The sequence below is a fragment of the Kockiozyma suomiensis genome (assembly GCF_038497685.1).
Source record: "Kockiozyma suomiensis strain NRRL Y-17356 unplaced genomic scaffold V2V93scaffold_16, whole genome shotgun sequence".
Lineage (NCBI taxonomy): Eukaryota > Fungi > Ascomycota > Lipomycetes > Lipomycetales > Lipomycetaceae > Kockiozyma > Kockiozyma suomiensis.
In genome coordinates this window covers 107356-124375 of record NW_027117679.1, presented here as the reverse complement: position 1 = coordinate 124375, position 17020 = coordinate 107356, and the positions used below count along the sequence as shown (strand labels likewise).

The 17020-nt window shown below is 43.4% G+C and overlaps 8 protein-coding genes across 8 annotated transcripts; 3 read left to right on the top strand and 5 right to left on the bottom strand.

The window, feature by feature from the left end:
• Nucleotides 1-444: 444 nt before the first annotated feature.
• Nucleotides 445-1786, bottom strand: V2V93DRAFT_375406 (ESCRT-II complex subunit-domain-containing protein). The gene is made up of 4 exons (XM_066911490.1): nt 1498-1786; nt 1264-1427; nt 1085-1160; nt 445-1019 (listed from the first exon to the last, which is right to left on the bottom strand). Exons 1-4 carry the CDS (start codon nt 1703-1705, stop codon nt 892-894), a joined length of 576 nt encoding a protein of 191 aa, XP_066763470.1. The 5' UTR covers nt 1706-1786; the 3' UTR covers nt 445-891.
• V2V93DRAFT_388594 (uncharacterized protein) lies at nt 1787-2744 on the top strand. Its single transcript, XM_066912335.1, has one exon. The coding sequence runs from the start codon at nt 2166-2168 to the stop codon at nt 2490-2492; it is 327 nt and encodes a 108-aa protein (XP_066763469.1). The 5' UTR covers nt 1787-2165; the 3' UTR covers nt 2493-2744.
• V2V93DRAFT_375401 (uncharacterized protein) lies at nt 2632-5738 on the bottom strand. Its single transcript, XM_066911489.1, has 8 exons — nt 5531-5738; nt 5084-5476; nt 4969-5036; nt 4558-4918; nt 4246-4505; nt 3522-4190; nt 3379-3460; nt 2632-3322 (listed from the first exon to the last, which is right to left on the bottom strand). Exons 1-8 carry the CDS (start codon nt 5672-5674, stop codon nt 2744-2746), a joined length of 2556 nt encoding a protein of 851 aa, XP_066763468.1. The 5' UTR covers nt 5675-5738; the 3' UTR covers nt 2632-2743.
• Nucleotides 5739-6476: 738 nt separating this feature from the next.
• Nucleotides 6477-9164, bottom strand: V2V93DRAFT_392708 (glycosyl transferase family group 2-domain-containing protein; the record flags this gene model as incomplete). Its single annotated transcript, XM_066912484.1, has 5 exons — nt 6477-8275; nt 8297-8324; nt 8397-8516; nt 8556-8954; nt 9081-9164. 5 exons carry the CDS (start codon nt 9162-9164, stop codon nt 6477-6479), a joined length of 2430 nt encoding a protein of 809 aa, XP_066763467.1.
• Nucleotides 9165-9880: 716 nt separating this feature from the next.
• On the top strand, nt 9881-11689 carry V2V93DRAFT_382571 (concanavalin A-like lectin/glucanase domain-containing protein; the record flags this gene model as incomplete). Its single annotated transcript, XM_066912157.1, has 3 exons — nt 9881-9917; nt 9979-10289; nt 10346-11689. The coding sequence occupies 3 exons, from the start codon at nt 9881-9883 to the stop codon at nt 11687-11689; spliced, it is 1692 nt and encodes a 563-aa protein (XP_066763466.1).
• A 78-nt stretch (nt 11690-11767) lies between these two features.
• V2V93DRAFT_375394 (signal recognition particle receptor beta subunit-domain-containing protein) lies at nt 11768-12824 on the bottom strand. Its single transcript, XM_066911488.1, has 2 exons — nt 12577-12824; nt 11768-12517 (listed from the first exon to the last, which is right to left on the bottom strand). The coding sequence occupies exons 1-2, from the start codon at nt 12799-12801 to the stop codon at nt 11909-11911; spliced, it is 834 nt and encodes a 277-aa protein (XP_066763465.1). The 5' UTR covers nt 12802-12824; the 3' UTR covers nt 11768-11908.
• A 36-nt stretch (nt 12825-12860) lies between these two features.
• Nucleotides 12861-14929, bottom strand: V2V93DRAFT_375390 (cystathionine beta-synthase). The gene is made up of 3 exons (XM_066911487.1): nt 14749-14929; nt 14562-14694; nt 12861-14511 (listed from the first exon to the last, which is right to left on the bottom strand). Exons 1-3 carry the CDS (start codon nt 14882-14884, stop codon nt 13245-13247), a joined length of 1536 nt encoding a protein of 511 aa, XP_066763464.1. The 5' UTR covers nt 14885-14929; the 3' UTR covers nt 12861-13244.
• A 156-nt stretch (nt 14930-15085) lies between these two features.
• Nucleotides 15086-16920, top strand: V2V93DRAFT_375389 (uncharacterized protein). Its single transcript, XM_066911486.1, has one exon. The coding sequence runs from the start codon at nt 15394-15396 to the stop codon at nt 16678-16680; it is 1287 nt and encodes a 428-aa protein (XP_066763463.1). The 5' UTR covers nt 15086-15393; the 3' UTR covers nt 16681-16920.
• Nucleotides 16921-17020: the final 100 nt, after the last annotated feature.

The following is a 17020-nucleotide window of genomic DNA, read 5'->3' as shown; positions in this document are numbered from 1 at the left end:
TTGATTCTGCTTGCCAGTCAATTTCTCAATTCTGCTGCAAAGAGCAATCACTTATCTTACAATTATGGCATCAGTAGGCTATATCCACTTATTCACATATAACAAGCATGTACCCTTTGAAATAGAAATCAATATTAATAAGGGTAGATTATCTGGTGCCAATTACGATTGTTAGTAAAACGGACTAAACTAAATTTCCACTTTCGTCCGATTTCAATGAAGAGGGCATTGGGTTAGGTGACCCCTCCGAACCAGGTTGCCCATCTCTGCTGCTCTGTATCATCAATATAATTGAGAGCTGCATTTTTGATTGTTGGTTTTTCGATATTTTACTGTTGCATACAGTTATGTGGCTGCTTGTCAATATTTAATGCGCTTGATTGATTAAAAATGTCCTTATTGTCATTTAGATCAGTTTACAACTTGATACTGAAGATATGAATATACACCAAGCTGTTCCAAAGGCGATTTTTATTGTATAAAAACAAAAACTACAAGATAGGTGCACTTTACTGGAATTTATTACTCTTTATTACACCTTTCTTCCATTGAGATGCCAGCCAAAATAGAAGAGTCGTAATTTGCCAGAGCTGTCGGTCTTATATCCACATATCCCTACAGGAAACCAGCCGATTTGCCATCTCATCTCAACTAAAAATTATTAACAGAGAGATAGCATCCGCATCCTTCAGCACAGACGTTCTTTACTCGTAATCTAGATTGCGGTTTGTTCCGGTTTTGAAATTCAATACTCTTGCAAGAGCCAGAAAATAATTACTTCATCTAATCAACTACCGTGCCAAACATTCATCATCACAAGTGATCATATAGCGATTATATCAACATGATATAATTATAAATATACAAGATCGAAAAGATAAAAAAAAAAAACTATTGCACACCAAAGAATTTGACACCAGCAACTTCGCCATCAGCAGAGCGCATGATCTGCGCTTGTCCACGACGGACTAATATATCCAATGCTTTACGCAAAATTGTCGCATCAATTCCTCTAAAATCTGAGTAGAAAAAAGTTCACAGTTAGTTTTGTAGAGGTAACAGAGATGAGATGGCGGGGTCAAACCTTGTGAAAAGGAAAGGTCGCCGTCGGATATTTCGTAGAATGTCAAGATTGCGTTTCGCTGACCAGTTGAATCAATCTTCATACAAATAAAACAGATATCGTCCAAAAAGGTTAGCTATTGTCTTCTCAAACGATCCTGGTTTTTCACACACAGAATCGAGACACCTAAATAAACTCACCCAATCAGCAATCATATTAGCCCACTCTTCAGGCCTTCTCCAGAATATTATGGCGCTTAGATTCTTATCAGCAGCATCTCTTCCACTTCCAGATACCCACTCTGCATTTCCTTTCTTGACCATACTATCCAATATCTCTCTACATGTGTCCAACTTTAAAGATCCTATTTCACATCATTAGCTCCACCATACTACCAAGTATTCCATGAAAAGAACGAAAACATGAATACAGACGATTAATTTCCTTATTACTGAATAAATCCCATTCAATAGCTGTATTCAAATCAATCCTCCATATCCGATTATACCGACAATACCCCAAAATCAACGACGACCAAAGCGATAATTGTGAAGTCCATGTCTGACTATTGGGTTGTCGTGTGAAGAATGGAGGGAATGAATATATACTCGGAAATGGAAACGGCTGCCCTTCCGTAGACATTCTTGCCTACTGTCGAAGAAAGACTGCGTCGAGTGACGGTTGTTGAGGTGTAGATGCTAAAGATATCGCTTATTTAGGATATGTCTGGATGAATGGGGCCATCGTAATCGGGTTTACAGCTTCGCACGTGATATTTGAGCCGCACACCTGGTCTGTACAGATTTTTGCAATTTATTTATCTAGTCCAAGGCGTAATTTAATTCAATAGCAAACCAAATCTTAATGCATTAACTATAGCTTTTGAATGCAATCAAATAAACGAAGCTCAAAAGTACATAGAAGTTGAACCGCGAGCGCGAGTAATATTTGATACCCTAACCTTGAACTGCCACAGGTTGTGCGAGAGTAACGCGTCTTATAAACAAACAAACGACGCAAAAGTGTTTGCTATTTCGACCGACTCTCTCTTTTAATTAGTTACTTTCAAAGTCAATACCGCACTTTGAAAGAAAAGAAAAGAATGATTCGTCGTGAAGCAACGAGAATAAGCCTAACAATGGCAGATGTCCTCGCCCTAGACGACGACCCCCAACGTCAAACTCGGAACCCTCACTCGTCTCCGCAACAACCTTCGCAACATGGACACGGAGTCCAATATCAGCAAACTCCGCAGCAGCAATTGCTACAAAGCAATTCGTCGTCGCCGAAGCGAAATGCCGGATCGGACGTGTCGGAGAGTTCGTCGCCTTTTTCTAATACTGCGTTTCCTGCTACTGGTGCTGCTGGGGCAGGTGGAGCTGGAGGGAGTAGTGTGCAGCCTTCTGCTAGGGCTGTTGGGAATCATTGAGTGCATTCATGTAAGTGCCTATTTTTTGCATATTGGATGTAGCGAGATGTGCAAGTTATATGCTTTGTGAAGGTGTAATTTCGGTGGTTTATTGTTAAGAATATATCGTTAACCTGACAATTCTTGATTGAAAGATGTACTCATATATACATATTGTTGACGGCGTTATTTGGTGTTTTTAGGGATCTTAGTAGCATTCTCTTCCTTTTTCAATTTACGTAATTCCAATCTATATTGAACAAAACGCTGAACTACAGTACAAACTCATCATCAAATTTCACTTCCATACGCAAAACTCCAGTCAACACCCACTCCGTGCTAACTACCAGCGCTTTTTTCTTCTCTTTCTCCGCAAAACCTCTAAACCCACTGAAGTACTCTTTGTCTTCAATGCACGATACCAGAAGCATAGGCAGATCATGAGTGCTAGACAACGCGTATTTTTTTGTGCGGGGAGATTTGATTATTGTGCAAGATCCGCCGTTTGCAATTATAATCCGTCGTAGCGTCTCTGCGCCACCTTTAACTCCCGGTGTCAGATTTATTGAAACTCCAGAAAAGGGACCATTAGGAGCCTTCTTTGCTCGATCAAGAGTTTGTGATAAAACGCAGTTATTTCTAGATTCGCCTTCTTTGTCTTGTAAGAGATACTCTGAGGCATTCATCAATTTTTGCCGGGAGAGACAATCTTTGATGAATGCTGTCGAGAGGATTATCGGTGCATGAGGGATTGCACATAGGAATTTCTCAGTGCGGAGGAGTTTGGGAGCGGCAACATGAGTTGCAAGTTTGGGATCGTCGACGATTTCGATATGTAGCGACTGCAGAGTCTATTGGAACTGTTAGTCTTGTATGAGGATATCTGCATGGGGCAAGCATAACATACCTGCAGGTCGTGTGGCGAAATGTCACCGTAGCCAGTTAACAGCAGTTTTATACCCTGTTCCTCTCTTGTTATCTTCTTGTTTCTGTACAATAAATTAGCTCCTCATTCATAAAAATCAACAAAAACAGCAAGTCGATACTCACGATTCGTCATCGGCAACATCGCTTTTCCGCTTTCGTGCCGATTTCTGCTCAGGTTCATCATCGAATTTGCCTCTCTTCTTTTGCATCTCGTAAACATTTAATCGAGAAATATCATCTTTCAGCTTCATCGCCGCTTTATCTTTGGCAGCACGTCGACCACTGGGCTGATGCTCCTCATACGCGCCACTATCCTTTGAGGCATACAAATTTTGACCGACCTTCTTTAATGAACTGCTTTTCGGCGTCTGAGAGCTTTGTGCTGATCTATTAGAACTAACCGGGATATGATCCTTTTCATCAGTCTCCTTTGACTGATTGCTTTTCAGTGTCTCGGTACTCCTTGCTAGTTTTATAGGGCTAGTCGCGTTCTGATCAATGGGCGACAGCGTCCTCTTTGTCTTAGAATCAACAACTATCTCCTTAACGGAATCAACCACATCCTCATTCACCGTCTCATCAATCGCATAAAATTTGGTTAATTCATGGACATTGAGCCTCGTCTGTCCAACTAAATCCATTAAATTCAATTTCGTTGGAAACGTTGAATATCGGGGATTCGAAACGCGTTGAGATTCCCATCTGACGTAAGAATCTTCTAGCCAGAGATGGTTTAGGATATGAACTGTCCCCCATTCTAAAGCCGCTTCGTATTTCGTGCTATTCGTTGTTCTACTCTTGTTATTATCTCAAAATGAATAAACAAATATGAAAAAAGAAAAAATACCTGGCCACAATCAAGTGAGTTGTATCTTGTCGCAAAGTACGCGTGTACTCTGCACCCATAGCAAGAATTAATCTTTCTACATATAATCGCGATTCACCAGTAAACCCCGAGACGCTAATCTTAAAATTCTTCATGTCGGGAATAGGATCTTTCGGGATCGGGTAGTGAAGCAAGTGACGCAGTGGCATTTTCCAAGTGTTGCGGGCAATCATCCAGTATAACCAAAGTAATGAACCAACGTAAAGATGAGATCGACTTGCCTAAAAAAAGAAATTAGGACAGAGTAAGTGCTGCTTGTGTTGGCATACATACTTTAATGTACAGATCACCTGCTCGCCATCGTCCAAGATATACGTTCGCGTCGTCAATATTACCAACAACTCTACCCGAAGCAGTTTGAATCATTGCACTAACAGTATCCTTAAAATGCTTGGACAAATTCAAATCGTCTGATAAATAAAACTGTTTTCCTTTAAATATGTCACTTTCTCTTGCATCAGGTAATTTGAGTTTAGAGGAATCTTCTTCAATGTGGCCGGGGTGGACATAAAAGAGATCACCACTCGGAGAATTTTTGGCAGAGATTAGTCCGTCTTTGTTGAGAATTGCTGGGTCGGGAAATAAAAACATGTCTTCTTTGATGTGACAATGAAGTTTGAGACAATATTCGACCCTGAATTCATTGTTAGATTGGACAAAGAGAACTTGCAAAGGCTCACATACCAGTGGGGAAGAACAACCCTGACAGATGGTCTTTTCTCTAATTGAGGAGCAATTTGCTTCATACCCGGCTACTAAAGTCAGCTAGATTCAAATGCAGAAAAGCAGGAGTTCTCACGTTATCAAGAGAGGGCGTAATAACATGAGTCGTAAACCGCGAGATCGAGGTGCTCCACTGTCCACCCAGAGCCTGAATACCGCCATAAATCGCCTCAACTTCTAACCCCGGCAACCCGATAACTACTACACTAACATCCGAAAAGAAGAAGCGAGAATTAGGAGAAAACATGCGCAAGGGAAGCGGACGCCGCTGATTTGTAGATTTATGAACCCAAGCAGATTTCACGACGTTAATCATACGCTCGTCGGCCTCTGTATATTCCGGAAAGTCGGTGTTGTTCGCAATGATGTGGGTAAGATCTAGGAAGTCCAGTAATGTTTTGCTGGGGTTTTCAGCTTCGATAGAGAGAACTGCCTCGGTTGCTCCTCCAGCAACAAGTTCCTCATGGGTCTTTCAAAATAAGTCAATAATAAAAAAAAAAAAAGATAAGCAAAGGTAAATTACTCGTTCGTAGTCGTCATCGGAGATACCGCTGTCTCTAGCAATATAGAAGACGACGCTTTTGAAGGGTTTGATCTCAGAACTGGTATCTTTGACAGAATTGTGGAACGCTAACGCAGGTGCAGGGGATTGACTTAAAACTGTCATTAGAATAGTTTAAAATAAATCGAAAACGTATAGACAAAGTTGCAGTAGATACTGTCGAAGCTGTGTAGCAATTTTGTCGCGTGAAGCGCGTTGGTCGGCAGTGTTTTGAATTACCCGGTCTGCGACGCGTTTCGTGACACGTTTACAACGACAACTGAAATAGTGGAAAGGGTTTAGTGTATTAGAGAGAGGGAACAACGATGTATTCTGGAATGCGTTATTTGAAGGCGGTGCTGGAACTGAATTTTGCTATCGAGATATACACTCCGGACTGACCTTCATACTGGGACGACATCATGTTTGTGGTGTTTGATGATGTGCGAGAAGACTTGGACGCAAACGACGTTTTCTAACACCAATTTGCGAGCAGTCTACAGAGATACTAGTCGGCTGGAGACAAGTATCTTTGGTAAAGTAAGCTTCCGGGAAGCAGGAAAAGTAGTTTATGAGACAGCAGCCTGTGTAATCGTCGACCAAGAACTGTGAGCATGAGCAGTGAGCAGTTCGTCGGGTGAAGTACAGACTGCCCGTCAAATATACATCCATTGAAATGCAAGTATTAGAGGAGCCTTTTTTGTTCACGTTGTAATCAAACTATATTAGAGAGCTGTATAGCAGATTTTTGAGTGATATAACAGCGGGCTTACATTTCACTTTGAGTTTTGTTATGCAAGCCAATTAACATTTTGATGTTGAACCAAAAACCCTCTTCAGTTTCCATATATTGCATCCAATTAAGGCTGTCATAATAGATTCATACATCTATAAACAAATCAAATATAGCAAGACCATCCGTCAATAGCTAAAAAGCAAACGTCATCAGTTGTGGATTCAGCACTATCGGCGATAAGAAATGGCTGCTAATCGCCCACCCTAGCGGCAACGTACAGTAAAATCCCGTAATTCGCCAATTCCACGGTACCTCATACGCGAGCACGATCATGCCAACTATCATGACAAATAAAGTTGCGTACATGTACTTGAAGCCGCGCATGATCTTTGGAAACTCTTTGAAAAAATTAGACGACTCAAGTTCTTTGGCCGTGGCACCCCATTGCATGTTGAACCCAAACATGTGGGAAAGAAGTGCGAGTGATAAATGCCATGATAATCCGCCTAAGAAAATCGTCATCATAAATCCAAACAAGGCATTCTGGCCGAGTGCATTACAGAACGAAGTTTTTCTGGTTCTATAACGAACCAGCGCGTTCGCAAGCGGCGCTGCTCCCGAAAACACAACAATCAACGACAAGAAATTGTTGAATGACGACAAATACAATTGATCGACTTCAAACTCGAACCATCCGATTACTGTTGATAAAATAAGCGATGCAGCAATTGCGTAGTACGAACCAATATATGCGATGATTGTAAACTTGCGGAAAAACTTGATGTTTGAAGTCAGAAAACGCCAAAACAAAGGCGTGAAAAATCTACCGGTGAGCCAGTATTTGCACGGATAAAACATCAGCTCATTACAACCATAGGCATACTTTTGCCAGCGAGTCAGTTCATCATAGACCGTAAGTGATACACCTTCTTCAAACTGATCGTTGTTATACGACACAAGTCTCACGGTATAGCCTCTCGTCTGCAACTTTAATGACATTTCAAAGTCCTCAGACACATGCACCTCAGACCAATACTTTATTCGGCCACCGTCGGTGTCATCTTTATACGCAACTTCTTGAATAGCGGTCCACCGCAAAAACGCATTATGCCCGACAAACGCGGCAAAATCACCACCCGCAGTCGCGTATTCAATCGCGAAGTAAATCAGCCGGGTGAACCAGGCAATAAGCTCTTCCCAATAGTTGTGCACAACCATCATTACCCCTGACTTTTGCTGCAAAATTGCTACCTCTGGAGAATAATAAGATTCAGAAGCAGCGTCAATAAAGCAATCCTCAGGGACTCGCGTGTCAGAATCAATTAGCAAGATTAACTCGCCAATTCGAATGTCTCCACCAGCCAAGCATTCTCCGTTCTCTTCCTCAATAACCTCCTGTAATGCAGCATCATACGCCTCCTCTTCTTCTTCATCAGACCACTTTTCATGACGTTCAAGTAATTCAAGTTTAGCTTCAACACGATTACTGATGTCTAGACAATAATTCATATTACTCGCTTTTTTAAATCTGCCGCGTCTTTCAAATCCGTTGCGACCGTGCGGGGGACGAGCAACCCATCCAATTAAATTATCAGCGTAATACGCGCGTCTCGCCGCGGATTCCTCTTCAGAAACCAGCTGCATTCCATCGTCATTGACAAATATACTAGCTGAGCCACCTTGCAGTTCGTATGTTGTAATCGCAGTTAGAATCGATTGCATGGTATGATCAATAACACCCTCCAACGATTCTTTGTATACAGGACATTGAACAGTTATATGAGGGAGTTGAATTTTAGATGCAGAAAGTCGCGGTTCACGCGTGGCTGAGAATGTCGAGGAATTTTGAGTGATTTGGGATACAGGACCGAGTAGTTGAGTTAGTGTACCAGCGACAGCTACACAGAAGAATGCACAAAGAATGATAAAAACAGGAATATATAGGATCGCGATCAAACGGATGAACTTGTGATCTGCTTTTATTTCTTTGGCTATGATTCGAACCATGAGACCGATAAATGTGAGTAGCAGTGCAAGCGACTATTTATTGTTAGCTGATAATTAAACGTGTATAATCAAACGTGAAAATGAAGAGTTTAGAATAAAGCTTACAATTCCAACGGCAGTCGCCTGGAGGTTAGAAGTTAAGCGAATCTTTACTGCACCTGCCTCCAGATCATCTGTCTTTTCATGAGCGTTACTAAGAGCTCTTCCGGCGTCATCAGTTGGGGGCTGCTCAGTAGCAGTTCGTATCCCAACCCTGTCGCTGACCTCGTCAAACACAGCTGTAGGAGGCTGGAACATCTCCTTCAGACTACCCGGTTTCCAAATCAATTCCATCATCCGTGACTCAAGAGCAGTTGCTAATGAGTCCAACTGTGTGACACTATCTGCCCAGACAAGTAAGGACTCATCCTCTCTCACAAATGCGGCGTACTGGTACTTTCTTGCTCGCGGTAGGTCGGCAAGAGTATCAAGGACTTGAATTCGAGCGTTTTCTGATAATGGTACGGCAGTAGCATCAGGCGGAATACATGATAGAATAGCACTAACGACGGTGTATTCCAGGCGTACACAGACTTTGACGTTTAGACCCGCGACATACTCGGCAAAGTATGCACCGTCAAGGTCGTTATTCGTCGGTGGAAAGACTCTATACTCTAGCACATCCTGCCTGTCAAAACCGTGATACATAGAGTTACAAGATTGCAATGGCTGAGAGTAGTTGTCAGCCAAAACGGCTGAATGACTATAGAGCGATGAGATAGCTGAATTCTGGTCTGCAGAATGGTTTACCTTCAGAGCGACGCAAGGGACTCTTTCTGATAGTAACTCAAGCCAGTTATGCTGCATGCACAAATTGTAAAGATATCTGCACATGATATCAAACTTGTCAAGGTTTGCATCCGAAGAATTGGCAGGAGGGACAGGCCACCGCGCGTATGTTAGCGCAAGGTAGTCTTCAAGTCGTGCCTGACCGAGTTCTGGAGGAGCAGAGCTGCCGCCCGCATGATTGTCATGGTTGCCGTAGAGAGTGCTGTTGGTGCCGCTAGAAGGCAAAGCTGACTCTGTAGAGTTGCCAAAAGTTGCAGCTAGCTGTCGAGTAACGATGTCAGTGCGAGCGACTGCTGGCGCCGTGCGATGCGTGATGTTAGTTGGAGGCGTGGTATGCTCCAGCATTACGATTCTCTTATGAATAAGGTAGTATACAGAGAGCCTGATAATGAGGCAAAAGAAATCATATTTGACGGCCAATTTAAGTATATTTGCTTACTGTCCTTAAGCAAATACGGAACAGATGAGATATCTAATTGAGGACTATTTAGGCCGAGGATTGGAGACTGTACCCGAACTTGTACATGTCTTGGTCGAGCCGCGCGTGGCTATGCACTCAGAGTACCACGTGCGGCGCATATTTAGCGATTAAGTGAAACCTCGTATAGAAAGAATAGCAGCTGTTTTTGGTCACTAGCTAGTCGTTCACCTCGCCAGTGCTTTCCCTCGCAAAATGGCTTACAGATTGCTCAAGACTTTCTCTATATTAATATGCATTGGATCCATGTTTCCTGAAAATTTTGGTGGTTTACCGCAGCATTATGGACAGATCTTATTCAAGAAGCAGCGGTAACAATCGTGAGTTTCTAATTTTTCTTATCCTTTTTGTTCTTATTGCTGATATTCTCTGTATGTATAGCAGTCAATGACCCTTTTAGCACTCCGTCTGATGGAGCCAGAATTGCGTCTTCTATATCATTTTCGTCCTCTTCCTCTTCCTCTGCGAACCCTTCCTTTCCGACTCCAGCACACCTAAAAGGTAAAGGCCCCGTTCACATCTCCTACTCGGCCTCCGAGTCCAGATCTGCCTCACAAGCTTCTCGACATCACCTCTCATTATCATCAGGATCTGTGCATGGCCTCACTTCAGGATCTAGACCCTTTACAATAATTCTTCTAGGCATTTCTCTTCGCGATCAAGGACACCGAATGGGAGCCATGCACGTCCTGGTAAGTCGTTTGAACATAGAACACAATCTACTGGAAGTACCTCCAGCTTTATTGAGAACTCCAAAAGTCTATCACATGAAGCGGAAGATGGCATTGATGAAGCAGAAGATGGCATTGATGAAGCAGAACCGGAAGTCGGCATGGCACAACAAGTTTTCATTCAGCAATCAAGTCTGTTTACTAATTCTGATGGACGTATTGAAGCTGCTGCTGCTGCTTCAGTAGGACGTATACACTCGCGCAAGAGGTTTGTTTCAAGAAGAATTCCGCTTGGGTATGAATCTGAAAAACCATGGCTGAAGCAGAAAGCTCGAGGAGAGATTTTATCATCGTATATCATTTACGTGGCTTTTGCAATTGGCTTAATCATTACTGGAATCTTAACTTGGGTTGGTACAACTGAAGTTACTTCCATTGACTATTGTCTGGTTCTTGATGAGGATTTCTCAGAAGGATTAGATTCAAATGTCTGGTTCCGCGATGTACAGATTGGTGGTTTTGGAAACGGTCTATTTGACTGGACTACCGACTCCGATGAAAATGCATACGTCAAGGACGGCCATCTGTACATTGTTCCAACTTTTATAACTGACGCAATTGGAGAATCAAACATGCTGAACGGATACTCCGTGAACCTCACTGCCGACGGTACATGCACCTCCAGCGACGTAACGCAATGTGCGATCCACTCAAATTCGTCTATAAACCTCATAATCCCTCCGATTCGTTCCGCACGTCTCACCACAAAATTCTCCGCAAATGTAAAATACGGGAAGCTTGAGGTTCGCGCTAAATTCCCCGCCGGTGATTGGTTATGGCCGGCGATTTGGATGTTACCGACAAATGATACATATGGCGTGTGGCCGGCTTCGGGAGAAATTGACATTGCCGAGTCGCGAGGTAATAATCACAGCTACACCGATGGCGGGAACAATGTGATGTCCTCTTCATTACATTGGGGCCCGACATCGTCTCAGGATATGTATTACAAGACAACTAACCGCAATACGCTTAAACGCACGACGTTTGCTCAAACATATCATACGTTTGGCGTCGAGTGGAATGACAAGTACGTTATGACTTACTTTGACGGAAAGCTTCGACAAGTATTTCATCATAAGTTTCAGACTCCGTTTTGGCATTTGGGTGACTTTAAATCTACCTATGATAATGGCACCACGATCGCTAATACCTGGCCAGCCTCTAATTCAATAGCGCCGTTTGATCAAGAGTTTTATTTAATTTTAAACGTGGCTGCTGGAGGAACAAATGGGTTTTTCCAGGATAATGTTGGCGACAAGCCGTGGATCAATGGTGATAGGCAGACAGCTATGAAGGCATTTTGGGATGCAAGAAGTGAATGGGAAAGCACTGGGGTGATGATTCCAAGCGGGGGATGATAGTCGATACGGTGAAGATTTACAAGACGTGCGATAAATAATCACATTTGCTAGCATATGTTTTTGGATTTGTTATATACGAAATTGAATTTATGAGACTACAAATTGTAGAATGCACAGGTATTTCTAATTTGTGATTTTGGATTTTGTCAGTTTAAGCATGCAAGATGGCGATGATTAATCGATAAGGCAATAATCATCATTATATTACACAAGTCGTTAATTGACAGCCCGCTCTTCCATCCAATTGACCCAACCACTGGTCTTCCCAGACTCGACGCTTCCATCAACAACAATAACATCAGACTCCAAATCCTCAAACCTGAACGGTTTCCCATCTTTCAACCCAAGCCAAGAGCCCGCATTGTCTTCATAGTCATCGTCATCCTTCTCATCACTCCCGACTTTTCCCACAGTTCTCGCTCGCGACTCTCGGATCTTTTGAAATTCTGTTTCGAGAAGGGAGCGAAGTCGCTTAGCGGGCACGGCTGTAAACAGCTCGCTTTTGTTCGCCGCTATTAAAATATCTGTTCCGCCGCGTACTCTTTCTGTAATGCGCAAGATATCATAAAGATACTCTGCCGCTTCGCGAAGTTTCTCTGGTTTCGACATTGCTGAGGCGTCGACTACAAAGAGAACTCCGTGGATCGTTCGCGCGTGAAGGGAGACTTGTATGGTGTCGAATGTTCCATGGCGGAGCTTCTGATGACCTGGCGTGTCTATCAGTACAAATGGCTTTGTTGTTTCCACGAGGCTAGGCAGGCGGTAGTTTGTGGTCACGTTTTGTTCAATTGAAGGTAATGTAGGTGCTTTCTTGCCATATCGTAGCTATTCCCAAATCTACATGTCAGTCTCTCGCACTTTAGTAGAAAGATAGCGTACTGTACCAGAGTATACAGAGCAGTTTTTCCCGACCCTGATGGACCAGCGAGGATATATGTCGGTCCCGCGGCCGCTGCGCCGCCAGAAGTTGACTTAAACAGATGCCGATAGATGACAAATGCAGCTATGCTCACGGACACAATCGCGGCAATGTAGACCGGCGGATAGTATCCGCTTGGTCCCAAAACCAAACCCGACGAGGGTGTCTCGGAAGACTCCTCTGTAGACATTTTCCTCGTGTTTAAAATTCGTTTTTACAAATGAGAAAGAGACCAAGAGACTATATTAACACTGGTCTCACTAGATTATGTGGCGCTCTGCTGTGGCACAGCTCATCTGTGGCTTACACTTCGTCTAAAATATCCCACAACTCGCATATTTCTACGTATTTAAATTCTCTTCTTCATCCATATTCTTTTCTTTGGCTTCTTCAGCTACTTTGCTCGACGGGTCTGTTAGCCACGCAATAACAAAAATTATTTAAGGTATTGTGGAAATTAGTCAATATGGGCTTCAGATACCGATAAAACGATGCTCAACTGAATACGATTACCGTCATGACCAAATAAGCTAAACAGTTAATAAACAGATTCAATTAATCTCTTGATCTCAAAAAAGAAATCAGTATCAGGAAACAAACAAAGATATGAATAAATTATGTGCCTCAAATTTGTCAAATTTCTCCGCCATTGTCAATAAGATACTGCAGTAAATCAACCTTTGTAACAACATGGATTGGCTTCGCATGTTTCCCCGCCCCGGCTTCAGTGACTACGCCAGCCGAGCTAAATTCAAAAAACTCAGTCAAAGTAGATAAGGGAGTGCCAAGATTTATCACGTCAAAGTGGTCGTGTTTTGAGCGCAAATGTTTATGCCCTGCTGCTTGAGAAAGAGAGTGCACATGACCTCCAGCCGACGTTTCCTCAAGATGCGAAAAGTCCAACATGGCATCTGTTACTGGCGCCACAAGACTCACGCGCTTACTTGCTACTCGCGACAAAATGTGACCGAGTGTGACTATTCCAATTAAGAGACCCTCGTTGTCGATTACTGGGAGCTGATCGTAACCGTTCGATTTCATAATGCGCACGGCAACTTGTAGCGATTGACTGCCTTCAATCGCAGATACCGGCTTCAGATTCAGATCCGCAATTGTGGCTTCTTTGAATTTTTGCTTGCTGTCGGTAATGGTAGGGTCAAGTTGAAATCCGTTGCTAATCATCCAGTCATCAGACACGAATTTGGTCAAATACGAGCGAATACTGTCAGGAAATACGACAACCACAGTGTCATTCTCAGACAATTTTTTGGCGTATTTGAGAGCGCCGGCTAGAGCTGAACCACTACTTCCTCCACACAGTATTCCTTCTTCTGAAATCAGTTTTCTTGCAAGAGAAAATGACTCGGCGTCGTCTGTCTTGATCCATTCATCTACTGCACTCCGATCAAGCACGTCAGGAATAAAATCGTATCCAATGCCTTCGACCTTATAAGGTTTGATCTCGCTATTAAGATGCTCAGGAGTCGCTAGAATCGAGCCAATAGGATCGACACCAATTACCTGCACATCTGGATTCTGCTTCTTCAGCGCTTGAGAAATACCTGAAATTGTACCACCCGTGCCAGCTCCTGCTACAACTGCGGTAATATGGCCCTTCGTCTGCTCCCAGATCTCCATGCCGGTTCCGAGCTCATGGGCAGCCGGATTAGCTCCGTTTGCGTACTGATCTAGAATCACTGCATTTGGAATCTCTTTCTCGAGTCTGCGCGCGACGCCGATATGCGACTCTGGAGAGTCCCAGGCTGCTTCGGTTGGTGTGCGAATAATCTCTGCGCCTAGTGCCTTGAGCACCAAGACCTTTTCTTGGGACATTTTTTCAGGGAGCGTGATGATTGTGCGATATCCTTTAACAGCTGCGACGAGAGCGAGGCCAATACCACTATTTGATTTAGATAAATGTTATCAAATTTTTGGCTATTTTGTACGTACGTGTTTCCAGAGGTGGGCTCGATGAGCGTGTATCCTGGTTTTATGCGGCCAGATTTCTCGGCTTCTTCAATCATGCGTTTCGCGATACGATCCTTGACCGAGCCTCCCGCATTAAAGTACTCAAGTTTTGCGACTAATATAGGTTAGCCTACTGCCATATCGCTGAAATCAAGAACGCAGGACATACGGATTGTAGCTTTGATTCCATATTCCTGTGGGATCCGGTTGAGTCTCACGAGCGGTGTATTACCAATGTGATCTAGCACCGAATCCTGCACCGGCGGTGGTACGATTTGATTTACTGATTGCGCTGCTGATGGCATATTGTCTTGACTATTTGATATTGCTATTTAGAGAGTGGCAAAGTGCGGTAGCTTTGAGTCTTGAGAGATAGAAAGCAGACTTTATAATCACAAGACATCCGTCACTTAATTTAATTCAGTCGTCCGTCAATAACCGAAATCCCTCTTCCTTGCTCTCCGCACAACTTTGTGCTGCTGCATTTAAAAAGATTACTTCTAGCAGTAATTTATAATATTCAGTTATTCTTTAATTCACTGCTAGCAGCCGGCTCCGTGCTTTGCGCTTTTGTGCTCGCAATACAAAGCTCGATGACGTAGTCGTTTGCATAACAGCACGTGATTACGCGTCTTTTGTCAATACCCTAAACCAAGATTTGAATCATAACAATCGCAAACCGCAGACATTTTTGTATATAAGCAACTTATATATACTCTAGCACAGTTTGATAGATTTCGGTCACGATACCTTGTTCCTATAAACATCTAGACAATTTAGCTGTTAGTTTTTTTTACTTTATCAAAGTTTCAGAATGCCTCGTGCGCCTCGCCGTCGAAGAATTATCAAGCGTGTGGCGGCGTCCTCTGTCGCTGACATTGTGCAGCGTCCTTCAACTCCAGATATACAGCCTCTAGAGTCGTCACACTTTACTAAAGAAATTGCAAAAGTGCAGTTACCGCGTCGACGGACGAGACATAGTGCTGCACAGACAGTGGTTGCCGATGTTGAAGAGGCGCAACAGGTCGAGGCACAACAAATCGACGAGGTTTCTCAAGCAGACACACAGGGCAAAGAAGCAGGAAAAGTAGCTGATCCAGCTAGTGCAAACAGTACTTCTGCTCCTCCATTGTCGTCTACTCCTAGGGCAGAGAGTGACCCGCGTAGCGAATTGCTGGGCAACATTTCATCGATTAGATCTAGTAGACGACTATCTAGCGCCAACAAAGTACGAACATCCCTCGTCGAAGTCGAAAAGAAGACGGCAAATGATATTTTTTCAACGACGACTACTGGACACAATATTGAGGAAGAGGATCTAGACAATGATAATAGATCTACACCATCATCTGAATCATCGGATATTTTTGGATTCAGTAAGATCCGCGGCATTCGTATCGTGCGGGAGCAATCAATGTCGCCATCCGAGCCTTCATCTCCCGCGACATCTAACAACACTTCTCGAGGCCAGGCACTAGATGATACACTACTTTCGTCTCCACTTTCCGAGTTAAGAGGGCCAACACCGTCGCCATCCCGCGTGTACATGACCGACGACGACGATAAGCAAATATCCTCGCCGCTAGCAGTAACTGATATTAATTCACCTTTGAAACAACGACGGGCATCGCGCAAGCCAAAGGGTATGCAAGTGACTACTGCGCAGCTGTCTGCTTTGCTACCTCGAAGACCTGCTGGAAGAGAACGGACTAGGACACGAAGTTTTGGGGCAGCTAGTGACGACGCCGACCGGGATGAATTTGAGAGTGACGATGATGAGATTACTAATCGAGGTGCGAAACAGGCAAAGAATAAGAGGAGTAGTAAAGGACCTCGTCGTGAGATAGGGAAAGAGAACTTGAAGGCAGCCACTAAGTTGAAGAAGCGAACTGAATCAAAGCAAGCCTCTCATCTTGCTATTGATATAAACCATGCCGATGACTCAGATATCGATGATAATGATGATGGAGAGCAGGAGGATGGCTCGGATGCTTTACGGGAACGGGAAAATGAGCAACTGCGAGCGAAATTTAAAGAAGTCGATCAGTGGGACTTGGAAGTTGAGAGTGTAGTTGTTGACTCTGACTCGTCGTTTCTCTGAGGGAAATATTGGCTAAGGTGTTGCTTTTGTGTATTTATCAAGTCATAATTTACAGCGTATTGGCTTTGGCTATAATGTTTTCAAGTATCTTCTAGTTCCTGGTACGTATTTGCAAATAAAGAAGCTGAATGAGAAAAGCAGGTCGCAGATCTCAAAAGAGGTTCGATGCCAAATGACGTAGCTCTCTTTGTGCTTATCAAGGCACAATTTCTCAAGAGCATTCTCCATCTCATTCTATTATCTATTTCCAACCAGATCGACCAAGAACTGCTCCAATCTGATCTTTGTCGAGGAACAAGAACTGCTATGACGTACAGTCCACGTGACTCGCACAAAGCTG